Source organism: Capricornis sumatraensis, chromosome 20 (genome assembly GCF_032405125.1).
Source record: "Capricornis sumatraensis isolate serow.1 chromosome 20, serow.2, whole genome shotgun sequence".
NCBI classification, from domain to species: Eukaryota; Metazoa; Chordata; class Mammalia; order Artiodactyla; family Bovidae; genus Capricornis; species Capricornis sumatraensis.
The window spans coordinates 9343792-9363974 of NC_091088.1; the positions used below are offsets into that span (position 1 = coordinate 9343792).

At 38.1% G+C, this 20183-nt stretch overlaps 1 protein-coding gene across 6 annotated transcripts in view; it reads left to right on the forward strand.

Moving 5' to 3' along the window:
* Positions 1-20183, forward strand: part of CNTNAP4 (contactin associated protein family member 4) — a 280255-nt gene that overhangs the window by 130001 nt on the left and 130071 nt on the right. For all 6 annotated transcript variants that reach the window (XM_068991747.1, XM_068991751.1, XM_068991753.1 and 3 more), the window contains exon 4: positions 18639-18786. In XM_068991747.1, coding sequence (XP_068847848.1) covers positions 18639-18786 — 148 coding nt within the window. The remainder of the gene's footprint in view (positions 1-18638; positions 18787-20183) is intronic.

The window sequence follows — 20183 nt, forward strand, 5'->3', positions numbered from 1 at the left end:
TAAGGGATAGGTCCCTATCTATTAAGAGCCACAATAGGCTTGTTTCACCAGGGCAAACTAAGTCAAGTCTCCAGATCAAAGGTGTTAGGTGGACATCTTTAGTTTTGCTCCATGAAGAGGGGGTGAAGACATTAGTAATGTTTCAGTTGCTGTTGGAATGATGATTATTGAGGCTTTAAAAAGTTGCCTGCAAAGATTAAAGAGCTATTTGAACATGAAATAAATGAATTTTTGTCATCTTTATGTCAAGTAAAGATTTATTTCCGAATCTCAGATACCCCAGCAATAAAAACAGAGCGCATGCATTAAGGTGTTCAAGCTTTCTGCATTCTTTGTTAAGTTTATCTGTATCAGGGTGCCCATGGGTGTGTGAGCCATTTACTGGTTGGTTTTGTTATTTTGTCACATCTGGCAGAGTTTCAAAAGGCAATACAGGCAGGCAGGTGTTATTATTGATTGAAATAAAACACTTTAGCGCTACTCCTTCTAACCCAGTGTCTACTGTATGCATTTATTCACCCTCTGTTCCCAGAGGACTGGTGAGTTTGTCTCTTTGGTGAAGAATGGGATAGGAAAGTCTGCAGGGTTTTGCTCCCTGATTACATTATTGCTAAATAAAGCAGTCTCTCCCTTGACTTTCTGTGTAATGAAACTTTAATTGTGTGACCAAATTATATAGAACCTGAAGGTCAAACTACCCCAAATAATACTGCATTGTAGTTTCATCTCTGTGTTCTAAAAATACTTAGTTAAATATCAAATTGGCACCGACTTTAAAAAGAAGACTTTAGAGTCCATTATAATATCTCTGTACCTGGCTAAGACCTCAGAAAATTACACAGCTTCTGAGTGACAAGCTTCTATGAAGGTTTAGGTTACGATCTCAGTGAAGATACAGTGTTCACCAGTTAAAGTATATAGTATTTAATTTACATCACAATGTACATTAATGTGCATATATAATAATAATATAATGTACTTAATATGTATTAAATAAGGAGTGGCTTCAGAGGCCGAAATGAAATCCCTTGACTCTAAAACTGTAAGAAGCAATAAGAACTGACTCAACAGTAAGAGCTGATTAAACATTTCAGCTTCTCAAATTAAATATAATAGGTAGATATTTTATTGTATTCTGCTGAAAAGACTGGTTGATTATTTTGTATCTTTCTAAAACACATATATAAGTTTCTAACTGAGAGAACTATTAGTGATTCATTTAATAAATAAATGCTATTTAAAGTACTCTGAAGATTAATCAATATATTAGAAAGTCTGTATAAAAACAGTAATAGAATATAGAGGTAAGTGAGGAATATTTTACTTTAAATTTTATAATATTTCTAATAGAAAATTCAATAGTTTTATCACTGAATGATAGTTTTTTTAATGGGAATGGTCATAGGAATGCCATTATTCTTTGTAATATTAATAGTAAAGAAGAGATGCTAATGGGACTCATTATGGTATAATGCATGATAAATCATATGATATCTAAAATTCGAAGTTGAAAGGTACTTCTCATGGGGTTCTTAATGATCTATATAGAAAAGCACAAGAGTGAAAAATACAATTTTAATGAGGTATTCTTTAAAATCTTTTTTTTTTGCTTTTAGATAAATATATGCAGATTTAAATCTCGATTGTGTTCACTGAACTATCTCTTAAAGCATTAAGAGCGTATTTCTTTTCTATAGTTTCCAAGATTATTTTCATTTATTTTTATGTTGAAGTACAACACACATCCAGAAAAAGGTGAAAGTCATTATGTATGCAGCTCATGAGTGATCAAAAAGTGAATGCAGTTATCTAAATATTACCTAGGCCAAGAACATTGCAGGACTTCCCAGGTGGCTCAGTGGTAAAGAATCCATCTGCCAGTGCAGGAGATGCAGATTCGATCCCTGGGTCAGAAAGATCCCTCCCTGGAGGAGATAATAGCAACCCGCTCCAGTATGCTTGCCTGGAAAATCCTATGGGCAGAGGAGCCTGGTGGGCTATAGTCCATGGGGTTGCAGAGTCAGACACGACCTGACTGAGCACACACATCAGCAGCAAGAATGTTACAGGATCTCAGACACCTCCTTCATCCTTTTCTGATTGCCACCACCTCCCTCTTCTCACTGTCGTGACTACTACTGCCAGTTTTGAACTGTGTACAGAAGGGATCATGCAATGTGTATATTTTTTTCTCTTGGCTTCTTGGGTTGACATTATGCTTGTTAAACACCGTGCTGTGGGATATAGGTGTAACTGACTAATTTTCATTGCTTTACAATGTTTCATTATGTGGCTATGTCTAAATTTGTTTATCCATTCTACAAATAGATGTATGAGTTGTAGTTTGGGACTCTTCTGAGGAATACCTGAGGAATATGCGTGTCTTTTGGTACACAATTCTGCTTTTCAGTAGGGTGCTTTCTTCAGAGTGGTGTTGCTGGCGCCGCAAATAAGTATAGGTTGAACTTTAGTTAGAACTTAGTGTAATATGTGAAAGGCCTTTTTATGGAGATTGTGCTAATTTACACTCTCAGCAGTAGCGTATGAAAATTCCCTTTGCTTGACATTCTTGACAACACGTAATATAGTCAGTTTTATTTTATTTTCACTTTTTAATGTTTTCCTCGATTTTGGGCAACCTACTTGATGTGCAGAATTCTCACACTGGTTTTAATTTGCCATGCTTCCATGGCTAATGAGGTTGGACACCTGAATAGATTTGTTAGTCGTTTAGAGATTTCTTTTATTCTTCTTTTCCTTAGTGCTTTGTAGTCCTCTGTGTATTCTGATTACTAATATCCTGGAAAATCGCTTCTCTTATTCTGTGGCTTCTCTTTTCACTGTTTCAACATCTTTAAATGAACAGAGATTCTTAAACTCAATAGATTTGGGTTTGTCATCTTTCCTCTATGGTTTGTGCCCTGGGCATCGCATTTGAGAAATATTTGTGTTCCTCCGAGTTGTGAAGATGTGAAGTTGTGAAGTCAGCTGTGCTGTCTTCTGGTAGCTTTCTTGTTTTGTTTTTCCCATATAGGCCTACATTCTTACTGGAATTCATTTCTGCCTTTGATTTCAAGTAGTAATCAACCCGTCTTCCATTACATTTTTTCTTCTTTTTTCCCCCGGAGTTGATACTCAATTGGCCCGGCACTGTGCACTTAAAAGAAGTTGTTTCTTTTTTTATTTTTAATGCTCTGCATTGCAAACATCTTCAAAATTTACTGTTCATATATGTTCAGTCTATATTCTGTTCCATTGTTCTATCTGAGTACCTCTCTGCCAACATGACATTCTCTCTCTTTTTTTGGGGGGGGGATCACATTGTTAAGACTTCACATTCAGTAAAGAAAATCCTTTGACTTTGTTTTTCTTCATGAATATCTTGGTGATTCCTGTCTGTTTGTGTTTCTACTAAGAATGTGTGAGCGTTCTTGTTGCTCCACATCCTTTCCAATATTTACTGTTGTCAGCGTCCTGGATTTCAGCTCTTTTAATAGACGTGTAACTTCAGTTCATATTTATATATAGACTTTTACCCAGTGGATTTGCTAAGCTCTCTATGTGCAGTAAAAAAAATATATATATATATATATAATATATATATATATATATATATATATTATATATATATAGGGCTTCCCTGGTGGCTCAGAGGTTAAAGCATCTGCCTCCAACGCGGGAGACCTGGGTTCGATCCCTGTGTCGGGAAGATCCCCTGGAGAAGGAAATGGCAATCCACTCTAGTATTCTTGTTTGGAGAATTTCATGGACGGAGAAGCCTAGTAGGTTACAGTCCACGGGGTCGCAAAGAGTTGGACACGACTGAGCGACTTCACCTCACCTCACATTTATATGTATATATACACACATATACATATATATTATATATACACAATCATGCAGCCTATGAAATCAGCAGTTTTATTTTTTCCTTTCCAATCCTTATTACCTGTTAAACATTTTGTTACCTTATTGTACTAATTAGGCTTCCCTAGTAGCTCAGCTGGTAAAGAATCTGCCTCTAATGCAGGAGACCCTGGTTTGATTCGTGGGTCAGAAGATCCTCTGGAGAAGGGGTAGGCTAGCCACTCCATATTCTTGAGCTTTCCTGGTGGCTCAGATGGTAAAGAATCCACCTGCCATGTGGGAGACCTGGGTGTGATCCCTGAGTGGGGAAGATCCCCTGGAGAAGGGAACAGCTACCCACTCCAGTAGGGAGAATTCTCTGGACAGAGGAGCCTGGCAGGCTACAGTCCATAGGATCACAAAGAGTCAGAGACGACTGAGTGACTTTCACTTTCACTAACTAATTAGAATGTTCACTACAGGTTGAATTGATGGGTCTGTAGACAACATGCTTGCCTGGGACCCAAACTCTTAAACAGCTCTCAGAATCTTGTCCTATTTGTGATGCTGACTGTAAAACTTTTGTAGATATTCCCTACTTGGCTAAAGGTTTTAATCTTGTTTAATTGTTGAATTTAATCAAAGACTCTTTCTGCATTTATCAGAAGACTATATTTTCTTCAACTTGATTAATTACATTGAAGAGTTTTTAAATGTTAAGCAGTCCTTATATTCCTGGAATAAACTTGATTGCATTTTGACCTATTACATCTTTTCTTTATTTTTATGTCCTAATATAATATTGTAAGTATCTTTTAAGGATTGTGGGATCTGTGTTTTAATAAGATTGGCTTTTGTTTTCCTCCTTACATGTTTTTCTTTTTTTGTCAGATTTTGATATCACAGTTACGCTGGCCTCACGAAACAAACTGGGAGACATTCTGTTTTTCTACTTTTTTGAAGTGCTTATTTGATGCTTGTGTTGTTATATCCTCAAATATTTAGAGGAATTCATTAGGGAAAACAAAAGGGACTGAAGATTTCTTTGTGGGAACATTTTTAAATTGTAGATTTAGTTTTGCCTATATATAAGCAACTCAGATTTTCCTGTTTCTTGCCTGCTTTGGTAAATTACAGTTTGGAATGTGTCTATTTAATCTTTAAAATCATTGGCATAAAATTATTCCAGATATCCTCTTATTATCATTCCCATGCGTGTAGGATCGTGGTAAAATGCTCTTTTGCATTCCGGATATTGGTTGTGTCTCTTTTCCTGGATCGGTCTAGCTAGTGTTTTTGTTTTTCATCTACATCTCCTTCAAAACCTTAAGACAAATACCATATAATATCATTTATATGTAGAATCTAAACTGTGGCACAAATGAATCTATCTATAAAACAGAGACAGACTGATACAGAACAGACTTGTGGTTTCCAGGGAGGGTGGGGAAGGGTGATGGGTGATCTGGGAGTTTGAACTGGTCAGTGCAAGCTGTTCCATTTAGAATGGATAGCAGCAGGTTCTGCTTAGCACAGGGAGCTGTCCACGATGTCCTGTGATAAACCATACTGGAAAAGAATATAATAAAAGTATATATATATATGCATATAACTGAGTCACTCTGCTGCATAGCAAAGATGGGCACAATGTTGTAAATCAGCTATACTTCAAAAATTAAATAAGCGTCCTTTGAAGCCTTATTCTTAGTGTCTGCTTCCTGTTTCATCCTTGGTTTTACCGCTCTGTGCTTTTCCAGGCGTCTGCATTCACCCTCAGTTCACCCATCTCCTCCCTCCTTTTGATGTCCGTGTGCTCGAGAGCAGTGACTTCTGCTCCACTTGTGATCTTGATAATTTGGGTCTTCTTGCTCTTTCTTTCTTGGACAGCGACTAGAGATTTATCAATGTTAGCAAGCTTTTCAAAGAACCAGCTTTTGGTTTTGTGGATTTTCTCTAACGCACTCTGTTTTCTATTGCAATAATCTGTGGGATATATTTTTATTACTTCTCCTCTTCTTCTTAAATTGCTCTATATCCTTTAGTTCCCTGAGATAGAAACTTGTTTATTTAGATCTTTATTGTTTCTGATACATTTAATGCTAAAAATGCTGCTGTACCCCACAAATTGTCATAAATTGTATTTTCATTTAGATCAGTTTTTAAAAATTTGACTAGGGATTTCTGCTTCAACTTGGGTTATTTTCAAACATTTTGTGACTTTCTAGCTATCTTTCTGTTACTGATTAATAGTTGAATTCTATTGTGATTTGAGAGCATACTTTGTATGATTTGCATTCTTTTAAATTTGTGAGGGCCCATGCTTCATGAACTTGAGAGGACTGTTTCTGCTACTGTTGGCTGGAATAGCCTAAAACGCCAGTTAGATCCAGTTGATTAACAGTGATGTGGGTCTTTTACATTCTTGCTGTTTTTCTTCCTCCTTGATGTGTCAATTAGTCCAACTGTTGTAATGGATTTGCCTGTCTCTCCAGATCGTTCTGTCGGTGTGTGCCTCATGTGTTTAGACTCTGCTGTTTGGTCCATATGCAGAGAGGAATGTTAAGCCATCTTGGAAAACTGATCATTTTGTCATTGTGCGGGGTGCCTACTCATCTATGATAATCTTCCTTTTTCTGAAGTCTGCTTTGTCTGAAATTAATATAGCTATTCTAGGTTTATTTAGATTTAGCATTACTGTAAAAAGTAAAATATAAAATGAACACCAAACTTGAAGATTGCCTGAGGAGACAAAACCATCTAAGCCACATAAGCAAAACTAAATCTAGCCTACTTCATGTGCATAAGCAAAACTTAACTTAGTTTACTTCTTGTAAATGCCTCTGATAATCATCAAAGGAACTTAAGTCATCTTCCTTAACATGGTATTAAATAATCACTTTTGATCAATCTCCTGCCCTCTAGAAACCCTCACTGTAATAACCAATCACCATAAAGGTTAAACCGCTTCCTCGTTTTTTCACTTCATAAGCCATTCTGTAACGTTGTGCCTCTGAGCTTCATATTAATTTTGAGGTTGCAAGCGTCCATTTCTAAACTGTTCTTAACATGCACAATAAACTCTTTGTGATTACTATTTTATTGATTTGGTGGTTTTAATTTTGCTATTTATGAATTTTTTGAGATTAACATGGCTTATCTTTCTCCATCTCTTTACTTTTAATCTAGTTTTAGTCTTTCATTTAAAATAGATTTCTTATAGAAAGCAACTACTTGGATCTGGTCATTCTTTATACGGCTTTATACTCTGAAGATCTCTGTTTTTTAAGCAGCGTATTTAGATCCGCTTTTAAAGTGCTTATTGATATATTTGGATTGATATTGTCTATCACATTTGCAGCTGTTTTCTCTTTGTTGTATTTGTACTGTGTTTTATTTCATTTGTGGCTGTGCTGGGTCTTTGCTGCGAGCTAGGACCACTCCCTGGTCGCAGGGCACAGGCTCCTCACGGTGGTGGCCCCCTTGCTGCGGAGCATGGGCTCCAGGGCACATGGGCCTCAGCAGTTGGGACATACACACTCAACAGCTGCAGGTTCAGTCGCTGTGGCACACAGGCCTATTGCTCTGTGACATGTGCGGTCTTCCCACATCAGGGACTGAACCTGTGTCTCCTGCACTGGCAGGCAGATTCTTTCCACAGCCACCAGGGAAGCCCTGTCTTATGTTTTTTGTTCCCTCTTTTCTTTTTCTTGTCCTTTTTAATGCCTTATTTGAATTTAATTGAGCATTTTGTAGGATGCTGTTTTATCTCTACCTATTGTTTCTTTGGGGCTTCCTAGGTTGTGCTAGTAGTAAAGAACCCACCTGCCAGTGCAGGAAACATAAGAGACGTGGGTTCGATCCCTGGGTTAGGAAGATCCTCTGGAGAAGGGCACGGCAATCCACTCCAGTATTCTTGCCTGGAGAATTCCATGGAAGAGGAGCCTGGCAAGCTGCAGTCCATGGGGAGGCAAAGAGTTGGACACAACTGAAGCAACTTAGCATGTGCTGTTTCTTTAAACAGTTCTTGTAATTAAGAATAAGAAAAATGAGTTTATCTTACCTTCTTTTATTCTTTCTCAAATACTCTTCCTCTCTTTACATATAGATCAAGGTTTCTGACATATATCATTTCCTTTGTCTGAAGAACTTGTTTTAAATATTTCTTGCAGAGTGGGTCTAGTGGTGAATATCATCAGCTTTTTCCTGAGAAAATCTTTATTTCTCATGTAGTGTTGAAGGATAGTTTCTCTGGCTATAGAATTCTAAGATTATTTTCACTTCTTTCAACACTTTAAGTGTTTTACTCCAAACTCTACTTGCTTGTATGATTTCTGATATAATTTCTGATGTCCAATGTAGTTCTTATTCTTGTTCTTCTAAAGGTAAGGTATTTGTTTTCCTCTGGCTTCTTTCCAAATGTTCTCTTTAGTTTTGCTTTTCTGCAGTTTGAATGTGTATGACTAAATAGTTTTTATTTTGATTTCTAACCTGCTTATTATTCTTTGAACTTCTTGGACCTTGTGTCTATCATTAATTGTAGAAATTCATTGGCCATTATTATTTCAAATATTTTTTCAGCTCCATTCTCTCTACTCACCTTCTTTATTCCATTTTTGCATATGTTACAACTTTTACAGTTATCCTGTGGTTATTGGATATTCCCTTCCACTTTTTTTTTCCTCTTTGCAATACAATTTGGCAAGTTTGTATTTTCTTATCTTCAAGCTCACTGATTCTTTCTTTGGCTAAGTTGAATGTATCAATGTACCCATTAAAGATACTTTCATTTCTGTTACAGTGTTTTTGATTTCTAAATATTTTGGAATCTTTGGTTCTTTCTTAGGTGTTCATGTCTCTGCTGATATTACCCATGTGTTCTTGCATGTTGTCCACTTTTTCCATTAGAGTCCTTACCATAGTCATCATAACTTTTTAAAATTTCTAGCCTGATAATTCAAACATATGTAAGATATGTGAACCTGATGGTGATTGTAATTCAGTTTTGATGATTGTCTTGCTTGTTGCCTGCCTTGCAACTTTTTGTTGAAATTTGGACCTTTTGTGTCTAGTCATGGGAACTGAGGTAAATAGGTCTTTCCTATGAGAATTTATATTTAGCTGGCTAGAAATTGGGCTGTATTTAATGCTTTCCATACGTGGTATGGGTGCCGTAGACTTCAAGTTCATCTAGTACCCTTGATTTTGCCTCTCCTTTGACTTCAGCATCCTCTTCGAAGGTGGTCTGGGTTTTGCATTTTTCTCAGTTGTTATCCAGTATTATTATCCTGGAGTCCTGTTGGCATTGGTGGTATGATGAGAGGGAATGAGAATGTTCTCCAATATTGTGATTAAATGTCAGTGCTTTAGCCTTTGTCTTAAAACTGTGACCTTCACTAGTATTTCTAGAGGTCCTTGGGAGGTTGTGTGCTTAGTCGTGTCTGACTCTTTGTGACCCCATAGACTGTATAGCCTGCCAGGCTCCTCTGTCCAAGGGATTTTCCAGGTAAGAATAGCAGAGTGGGTTGCCATTTCCTTCTCTATGGGATCTTCCTGACCCAGGGATCGAACCCATGTCTGCTGCACTGCAGGTGGATCCTTTGTCCACTGAGCCATCAGGGAATAGGCTCTGGCAGTTTTTTCCCCTGGATGGTAGGTCACTCTGAGTGTAGCAATGATTACCCTCACCCCCTCCTTGCTAGAGCCAAGAAGAAAAAAAATTTTTTTTCTGATTGTCACAGAGCGTTACTGTGGGCTTTTCCCTCCAGGAAACTATCTATGCTCTGTGACAAGGCCTCAAGAGTTTCTCACTCTCATGCTAGTCCACGCTCGGCCTCTGTCAGTTCATCAAGATTACCATGGGAGCTCCTATCAGTTTATGGCACCAGTGGATGGACAGATTTCTGCTCTCTTCAGGTAGCCTTCTCTCTCCGGATCTCAGAGGTGTGGTTTGTCATGTGTATTAGTCAGCTCAAGCTGCTATAACAAAGTGCCATCGGCTGGGTGGCTCAAAAAACAGGCATTTATTTCTCACAGTTCTGGAGGTTAAGAAGTCCAGGATTAAGGTACTGGCTGACTTAGTTCCTCGCGAGGAGCCTTCATGGTTTGCAGACATCAGCCTTCTTACTGTGTCCTCACCTGGCAAAGTGAGAGGAAGCTCTGGTCTGTCTTACTCATCTTGTAACCCCATCATGGGGTCCCCACCGTCATGACTTCCTCTAAACCTAATTACTTCCCAAAGCCCCCACCTCCTAATACTGTCATCATGGAAGTGATTAGGGCTTCAACCTACATGCTTTAGGAGGGACACAACTCAGTGCATAGCACCATGTAATCTCCAGTTTCTGATGGCTCTCAGAAAACTTATTGATTTTCAGCTTGCCCCACTTTCTTGTTCTATCGAGTGATGGTTTCCCAGTTCTTTAAATAACATAGCTGATGCCTTTCCTATTCACTAACCTGTGTGCCTGTTCAAGACTATAAATTTCCTTTAAGGACAATTTTTGCTGATGTTTTACTGCTTTCTATTGTGTGTAGGACATTATATATGACGAATTGAACAGATAATTTGAGATCTGGAAGGATCTCTTCCTACAGAGTATAATTACAGTTGCTTCTGCAGGCAGCAAGGACCATGAGGCCTCTCTGACCGTCATGTAATCTCACAGGTAGAGAAAATGGGAAGGTGAATTTTCATCCCTGTGGGGAGTTGTCTCTCTCTGTCTTACCATTTATTCTTAGCTGTAGACTCTCAAAGTTTTGATACAAACCCCGTGGAAGCTTATGGGATATTCATGCCCTTGAGGGCTCTAGAACTAAATTTTTATCTTTAACTCTGTGAAATTGTCCAAAAGTGTGCTCAATTTCTTCTCTTTAGAAATCCTTAGGTCACCTAAAGAGGAAAATAAGGGTCCCATAGGTAGGGCTGGTCTCTGTGGGCACTCTTCTCCCAGATCTTGGACATTTAATATTTTATTGGCTTTTAGATCTTCAGTCCCTGTTTCTCACTTTGTGTATAGCTTTTAGCAGGGGAGTTATTCAGAATCTCCTACTCTACCATTACCTTAATATAATTAGTTTTTAGTTAAAAGTTATTTTGCATGTCAATCAAATTTTAATCTTTCACAAAATTATCCACGTATTACCCTAATATAAATTTATGTCCATATATCAGCCACATAACAATTTATTACTATATCTCAACAGTAGTTGAGACCATGGTATCTGATCCCAACACTCCATGGCAAATAGATGGGCAAACAATGGAAACAGTAACAGACTATTTACCTGGGCTCAAAAACCATGGCAGATGGTGACTGAAGCCATGAAATTAAAAGACACTTGCTCCTTGGAAGAAAAGCTCCGATAGACCTAGACAGCATATTAAAAAACAGAGACATTACTTTGCCGACAAAGGTCTGTGTAGTCAAAGTTATGATTTTTCCAGTAGTCATGTATGGATGTAAGAGTTGGACCATAAAGAATGCTTTAGAACTGTGTTGTTGGACAAGACTCTTGCAGGTCCCTTGGACAGCAAGGAGATCAAACCAGTCAATCCTAAAGAAAATCAACCCTGAATATTCATTGGAAGGACTGATGCTGAAGCTGAAGCTCTGATACTTTGGCCACCTGATGTGAAGAGCTGACTTATTGGAAAAGACCCTGATGCTGGGAAAGATTGAGGGCAGGAGGAGAAGGGGACGACAGAGAATGAGATGGTTTGATGGCATCACCAACTCGATGGACATGGGTTTGCGCAAGCTCTGGGTGTTGGTGAGGGACAGGGAGGCCTGGCGTCCTGCAGTGTATGGGGTCGTAAAGAGTTGGACATGACTGAGCGAGTGAACAGCAACAATAGTTACTACAGTGAAGAATGCATCTTTCATGTACTTTTTCTCTCTTTCCTTTTGATATATCTTTCTTGAGAATTCAAACCCTTCTGTGCTGAAAGGGCCTAACCAGCAAGTGTCCACAGATTCTAATATAATGGCTGGTTTGCGGTTCCTCAGTGAACTATTGTTAATAATTTGGTATCCCTCAAAATAAATATTTTAAAGCTATTGAATATTTTCGGAGAGAGATAATAGAAACTGATTTAATATTAATAAAATTTGATACCCTTTTATTTTGAAAATTGAGTGTTATTGTATATTCAGAACAAAACTTAACTTTCTGATTTGACTGCTATACTCCCTTGCTGATCTTCTGTTACATTAAACAAATTCCATTCACACTCAAGATAGAATCAACTTTTGTTAGACACAGTTGCAGTGTCTTATGCAGCGTATTAATATGTTTAAATGTTAATCTTGTCTGGGTTTATGTTAGCATATTGCCCATTTTTTGATAGTTCTTATCTTTCTTTGCTTTTTCTTTTACATTTTTCTAGACCTGATCTCATGGGAGGCATACTTAGTAAAGATTTATAACCAACATCATAAAATAAAGAGCTGATTTCCATTAGACAGCATGTTGCTGTGATATATTTAGTGTCTGTCTATTAGCTGACTGTGTCAAAATGAATTGTACTTGGAAAAAAGGTCATATGTAAGTCACATGAATAAGGGAGGTCAGAGGATTTTACTATTTGCCTCTTTGTTGTATTGAATTTCTACTCATGTTACTATTTATTTTGGTGGGAGCTGGACGATTCTATGTGTAGTTACAAATCTGCTATATAACAGCATGTAACTGTTGCCATGTTTCTGATTTATTACAGCCATGTTTCGGAGCCCCTCATGAACTGCCATATGGTTATCTTCCTTTATGCATCTTGGCTTTCATAGATGAATTGCTCAATTACTATTTGCAAAAGAAATTAATGCTATTACACTTCTTCATAAACTTTAGAATCGCTATGAAAATACTTAAAATCCTGTGAGAAACTTTAATTCATTAACTCAATAAATTATCTTGGTTAGAATACATTTCTAAACCCATCTATGAACACCTCATTGAGTTTGAAAATCATCAAGTCTTGAAGAAAAATGCAATTAAGGCCTTTGATTTTTATCACATAAGACACATCACCTTAATTTTACTTGTAGATATTTCATATATTTGATGATCTGATGGCATATTCTTTTACATTATGCATCTACTAGGAGGTTACCATTTATATGAAAGTATCCTATTGATGACTGAACATTTGTCTTTTAATTTTGAGAAAATGTAGTTAATGGAACAATCCGATTGTCTGTAAAATCAACTGGAAGAGGTATGTTCCAGCCAGTAATAATCTAAGTTGCATTAATTTCAAATGTGTCAAAGATGTTAAATATAAATTATGAGGAAAAGGGGAAAAAAACCCTCAGATAAAATATCAGGTTTCCTCTAGGGTTGGTTGGTTGTTTTCATGTCCTGTAAGAGAGAGGCCTTTTGATGCTTAGCTAAGTTATGGGCTTTTGTTTCAGAGAAGTATGCAATTAAATCCTTACCCTGTCACTTTCTAGCTGTGTGGTTCTAGGCACATAACCTCTGTAATTTTTGTTACCCTCAGTTTTACGGTGGGCAGAAAAATACTTCACAGCCTTGAGGCAAGTATTAAAACTACATAATATGTATTTCTGCTGTGTCTGATGTTGAGACACAACCTTTCATGTTAAAGACAGTCCGATTGATAGCACAAAAGACATTTGTTACTTACTTATTCCTGCTTTTGGAAGTTAACCCTAGTGAACTCTTCTGCTAAAACCTTTTCTCTCTCTGAAAAATTTTGAGATAAAATAGCAAGGGGAAAAGAGCACGATTTATCCACAAGCCTGAAGAATGTTCAAGGAGCAGGCCAAAGACCAAAAGCACAAGTCAGTCTGACCTGCATTGGAACGCAGACTCTAAAGCCCCTCCCACAGATGTGCATGACAGTACCTCAAGTCATGCAGACCCATGCTCAAGTTCAGAATCTGTAGTATAAGGGAGGACATACACATTCTCATAATAAAATTATTTTTCAAAAGAGAATGCAGTGTTTAAATTCATGCATTCCTTTATGAATTATAATGATATGAAAAAAATCTTATAGCAAATTGAGAAAAGTCTCTTAGGCAATGGAATTACATTAGGAGTATTAGTATGCATTGGACTTTTCATTTATAAAGCAACATACCTCTATAGACATTATACAAAAATTCCTGTTAGATTATTGAATTCCACAATAGAATCTTTATTATCTTATGTTTTAAATTATCAACACGGGGAGCAAAAAATGCAAATATTATTGTTCAGTTAAATATACTTAATTAGTAGTAATGGTGCATGTTTTCCCAATGTTATTGATATTAGAATATTATTTAAGGTACCCAAAGCATTACTAAGTGATATTTTTGCCTGTTCTGTCATTGTACACACTTACATGTATGTGTTACTTTATTTTGTTAATTATTGTAAAATTAGTATATGCTAGTTAAAAAATTTATAAATGAATAAACTGAACTAAATTAAAATCTCATATTCCCCACCTCAAAATTTCCCTTATCCCTTGTAAGAAATAATCACTTAAAATTTTGAATGTGCCCAGATGTTTTTATAACTTATACAAACTAAGTAATTTACATTTCTTCTTTATGTTCTCAAAATTCAAACAACTCATAAATTGATCACATAAACTGTGAAAGTCTTCCACTTACAGATGTCCTCTTTCCATTGACCTATCTGTAGCCACTGTCACCTGCATCTTTTCTCCCAATCCCATTAAATGCTGAGATCATCATAGTGCCATCTATCTCAATCAGTGAACTTATATTAATTTTGGAAAAATGTGAGGTATTTTGGAGGGCTATCTAATTCATCATCCAGCTGTTCCCTGTAAGAAATCATCATTAGGTATTGTATTAACCTGCCAGCCATACCCAGGAAGACAGAATCAGAAGTATAAGAAAGTCTGATTAGGATTGAATATATATAAACATGGTCCTCAACCTTGGAGACACATTACCCTGACTTGGAGAGCCTGTAAAGAATCAGACATGCACACACACATGTACAACAATGCCCAGTCTGAGCACTGGGATGTTTAATATGTCATTCAGGTTTGGGAAATACTGTCTAAAATGAAACTGCCCTTTATCAGCCATTCTAAAGAAAAGGTTGTTATAAATGGACATTTTCAGGCAAATGTGCATGGTTTTGACAGAAAAGGAGACCCTGGTGTGCTAAATATGAAGTGAGGATGGATATTAGGTAGTGTGACACAGTTAACCTTTTATATTAGGTCCTCGACTGGTGGAATAGGATGGAACATTCTAAGAAGTGTCTGGTTAGTAGAGTCCAAATATCTATGGGATTAAACGATGTTCTTCTGTTTGTTCTAGGAAATACTAGCCAAGAATATGGGACTAGCAGATTTCAAGCATGCTGCATAACTGTTGCTCCCTCAGGAGATACAGTGCTCATTTGTACCTTCTCATTCGACGTGTTCAGAGAGATACTGTAGTCAAGAAACTTGTTGAACTTTGGTTTGTTTTTAAGCCCAGTGTTACCCAAACATACACATCCAACAAATATTTTGTTGAGAACCACTTTGAGCCAAGCCATGTTCTAGGTACTACAGAAGGAAGGTCAGTAAAAGTCCATGCGTTATAGAGCTTATCTTCTGGGCGGTTGAGGCGGGGTGGAAGATAAACAAATAATCAAAAATGATCCCCAAATAATGAGTAATATGAAGAAAATAAAACAGAAAGGTAAGATGCCAGGGTACCAGGTACACTCCTTCAGAACTTGGGGGATCAGAAAGGGCCCGTGTTAGGTGGCTCTCTTTAGAACAAAGCCTGAGATGCCAAGAGGAGCTGGTTGTGCCGAGATCATAAGGGAAGAACTTTCAGAGTGGAATGAACAGCCGGTGGTAAAGGCGCTCAGGGGAGCTGAACTTAGTTTCCACATGGAGGCTCCCTGCGCTTCAGGCGTTGTGGAGGAGGTTGCCAAAGATGGTGCTAATGTCTGATAAGGGATTCGGATTTTGTTCTAAGTGGTAAAGAAAGCAGTGGGGGTAACATAGTTAATTTCACCTTTAAAAATCGTACTGACTGCTCAGAGGGAACGAGATTAGGGATATGGTTGGGCATGGGCATGGGAAACAGAAGGCTGAAAAGATAAGGAGGAGGCCATTGAAGTAGTTCTGATGAGATACTGTTTTGTTGAACTGGGTGGTCATAGCTGAGATGAAGGGAGAGGCCCCGATTTGGGATATAATTTGAAGACACTGTCACAGAACTGCCTATTTTGTGTGAGCCTGAAAATTGGGTGTATGAGGTATTGGGTCATTGAGGGATAAGGGGAATCAAATCAAATTAACTTGACTATGAAAAGCCCAACTTTATTATTATTATTATTACTGTGTTAGAAAATATTTTGGTAAATGCTTATTTGTGAAGTAGAAAGAAAAGGAGGCAAATGGATAGATTCCCTGGGTATTGGTGTTACTGAAATATTTGCTTTGTCTGGTATGGTCTACATGAGGGGGACCTCATTTGTGGATCAAGTCATGGTAAGGGAACCTACCACGTGGCTGAGTTCACTTCAGTTCAGTTCAGTTCAGTTCAGTCACTCAGTCATGTCCGACTCTTTGCGACCCCATGAATCGTAGCACCCCAGGCCTCCCTGTCCATCACCAACTCCTGGAGTTCACTCAGACTCACGTCCATTGAGTCAGTGATGCCATCCAGCCATCTCATCCTCGGTCGTCCCCTTCTCCTCCTGCCCCCAATCCCTCCCAGCATCAGAGTCTTTTCCAATGAGTCAACTCTTCACATGAGGTGGCCAAAGTATTGGAGTTTCAGCTTTAGCATCATTCCTTCCAAAGAAATCCCAGGGCTGATCTCCCTAAGGATGGACTGGTTGGATCTCCTTGCAGTCCAAGGGACTCTCAAGAGTCTTCTCCAACACCACAGTTCAAAAGCATCAGTTCTTCGGTACTCAGCCTTCTTCACAGTCCAACTCTCACATCCATACATGACTACTGGAAAAACCATAGCCTTGACTAGATGGACCTTAGTCGACAAAGTAATGTCTCTGCTTTTGAATATGCTAACTAGGTTGGTCTTAACTTTTCTTCCAAGGAGTAAGCGTCTTTTAATTTCATGGCTGCAGTGATTTTGGAGCCCCCCAAAATAAAGTCTGACACTGTTTCCACTGTTTCCCCATTTGTTTCCCATGAAGTGATGGGACTGGATGCCATGATCTTCGTTTTCTGAATGTTGAGCTTTAAGCCAACTTTTTCACTCTCCTCTTTGACTTTCATCAAGAGGCTTTTTAGCTCCTCTTCACTTTCTGCCATAAGGGTGGTGTCATCTGCATATCTGAGGTTATTGATATTTCTCCCGGCAGTCTTGATTCCAGCTTGTGCTTCTTCCAGTCCAGCGTTTCTCATGATGTATTCTGCATAGAAGGTAAACGTGGCTGAGTAGATCATAATAAGACCCCTTATTTTGTTGCATGTCTTGATTGTTACAGTTAAACAAAAAAAGGAGGAAGAGGAGGGAAAGAGAAGAAGAACAGGAAGGTGGAAGGGAAAGAAGAGGTGGAAGAAGACGAAGAAATAAAAAGTTTAAAAGTTAAATATCAATTATTGAGAACAATTTCTGTCTCATCCTAACTTTTTCACATATGCGCTTTACCATATGTCATGTAGGAGAAAATAAAAGCTGTTTAAGTGTGGGTTTTGCAGGTGTTAAGTAGATGCATCCTGATATTGTGAAAGGAACATTGCTCCTGGTCATACCATATAATAGTTTTGCAAACACCAGAGGGTTTTTGTTTGTTTGTTTGTTTGTTTTCTTGCCATTTTGACATTTAATTTCCTCATTTGCAATTTGATGGTACCAGCTCAGCAGCCGGAGAAGGCAATGGCAACCCACTGCAGTACTCTTGCCTGGCAAATCCCATAGAAGGAGGAGCCTGGTGGGCTGCAGTCCATGGGGTCACTAGCAGTCAGACAAGACTAAGCGACTTCACTTTCACGTTCCACTTGCATGCATTGGAGAGGGAAATGGCAACCCACTCCAGTGTTCTTGCCTGGAGAATCCCAGGGACGGGGGAGCCTAGTGGGCTGCCATCTATGGGGTCGCACAGAGTCGGACACGACTGAAGCGACATAGCAGCAGCAGCAGCTCAGCAGCTCAGCAGCGTTCCTATGGTCTTCATAGCTTTCAGATTCTAGAGTCTGTCAGTCTAATTTCAGGCCTTTCCAAATTATTATTGATTCCAGGTTCCCTTAACAATTTTTAAAATAGAGATGCTTTTACTTTATTATTTTTTTATTGAATAAAAATGACGTGTAACAACAGTTTTTGATGTGTGTATCCGGCTATGTGGTGAGTGAAGTTTAAGAGCCTATTCTCAGAGTGTAGCTCTGACTTGAATGTCTAATGATACTTTCCTTTATGTTGCTGAGTAAGATGAGTAAGTGAAACAGCAGAAACAAGTCTGAACCTTACTCATTCATCAACTACGTGAGCAACCTCCGTGCGGAATCTGATTCTAGTTTTTGAATACAAGAGGATGTTCTCACTCGTCATGTCAATAACTTTTATTTTCCTCTGCACTTCATAGAAACAAACTTTACTGGGGGTTTCACAGTGAAAGCTGACTTCATGCAGACGGTGGGATTTAAACTGCAATATAGAAAGCAGCTTAGACTATAGAAACTTCTGCAGATGAAACATTATGATCTAACTCTTAATGATGGTTGCCATTTTATAAGTTATAAAGCAAATCAGACACTGCTTATTGGCGTTTTAGGGGACAAAGTGAAATAGATACTCTCCAGTTGCACTGATTTCCTTCTTGCTCTTTTCTTCTAGGGATTTGTAGGAAATGCAAACGCAGACAGTGTTGTGTACTATAGACTCCAGCCTTCCATCAAAGCCAGATTTCTGCGCTTCATCCCGCTGGAGTGGAACCCCAAGGGCAGAATTGGAATGCGAATCGAGGTGTTTGGATGTGCATATAGTAAGTATTTGTTTATCCAACACAGTGGAATAGATATCAAAGGAGATGTTTTAAAAGCCAAACTATATGCTGAAATTGACTTCAGAGCTGTGTAAAGAGACAGAAAAACAGGTAATTTTTGTGGAAAGCTTTATATGTGCCCATACATGCCAATATTGGCTTATGTGTTCTGCTTTTATATTTTAAGTCAGAAATGGAAGCATTTTATTGACAAATTGATACAGAGATAGATAGATAGATGTTTGTAGACACATGTGAATCCATTTACCCAAATCTGATGTTACTGACTATATCTTAACTTGTAAATATTAGAACTTATCTCTGTAGGCTATATTTTATGATGTTTCATTTGGGTAGCCTAAATTTAATAAAAGACAGTAACCCATTTAGTAAAACCAATCATCTGTTCTGAGAACAAAGAATGCTTTTCCTCTGCAGCCTAAAAATAATATGCCATGAAACTCACTTATAAATATGCTATGCCTGAACATAAATTCATAGAGAAGGTAAAGACCCCTGCCAAAGTGTAAAATGTGTTTGAAGTACTTTCACATAAGAAAAGATAGAAACCACAGATTTCACTTAGTCTCCTCTTAATGAAACATTTTATTATGTCTTTCTGTGGGACAGGGACCTAAGAGTTATTGATAGTCTACCTCAAGCCACACCATCCTGTCAGATGCCCTTTTATTAGAGAACAATGAGTTAGTTACTATGATCTACAATTATCAGACCAGCAGTCTGAGGTTTGGAGACAGTCAGTAATTTGCCCAGTGTCTCACAACTTAGTCCACAGAAGAACTGTTCAGTTCCACTACATCCTGATTCCTCTAGTAAACCTTTATTTCTTTAGCCGCTAAAGCTTTCTTCTCACGTGTCTCATTGCTTTTTTCAGGCTCACTTTACTTGTGTAAAAGGCAGGCATGTCATAAAGAGGACAGGCAGCTTGTTGAATTTGTCTGCACTGTGTCAGACAGAGAAATGGCGTTGACAGAAATGTCATGATTGTATTAATAGCAATACAGCACTCATGTTAATAGGATTAATTTTATAATTCTAAAAGTAACATTTTTCTTGAGTGCTTATTATATGTTTGACACCACATTAAGCAGTTAGTTTATAATTCAAAACCAAGTCCAGATAAATATTATTAGGTAACTCTTCCATTCCCCTGCTTTGCAAATGAGGAAGCTAAAGCTTAGAGATTCGACTCTTGAGGCTGTGACTCGCTCCAGTTGCCCAGATAGGAAATGACAGGATTTGCAGCCTCATCTGCGAGACTCCAGAACCCCAGCTCATGCTCTGCCTCCTCCAGCTGTTAAATCCGAGACGAGCCATGGGCAGCTTAACTTCTCACCATCTGCCTGACTTCCTGGTAGCTTTCTTGGCTTCTGCAG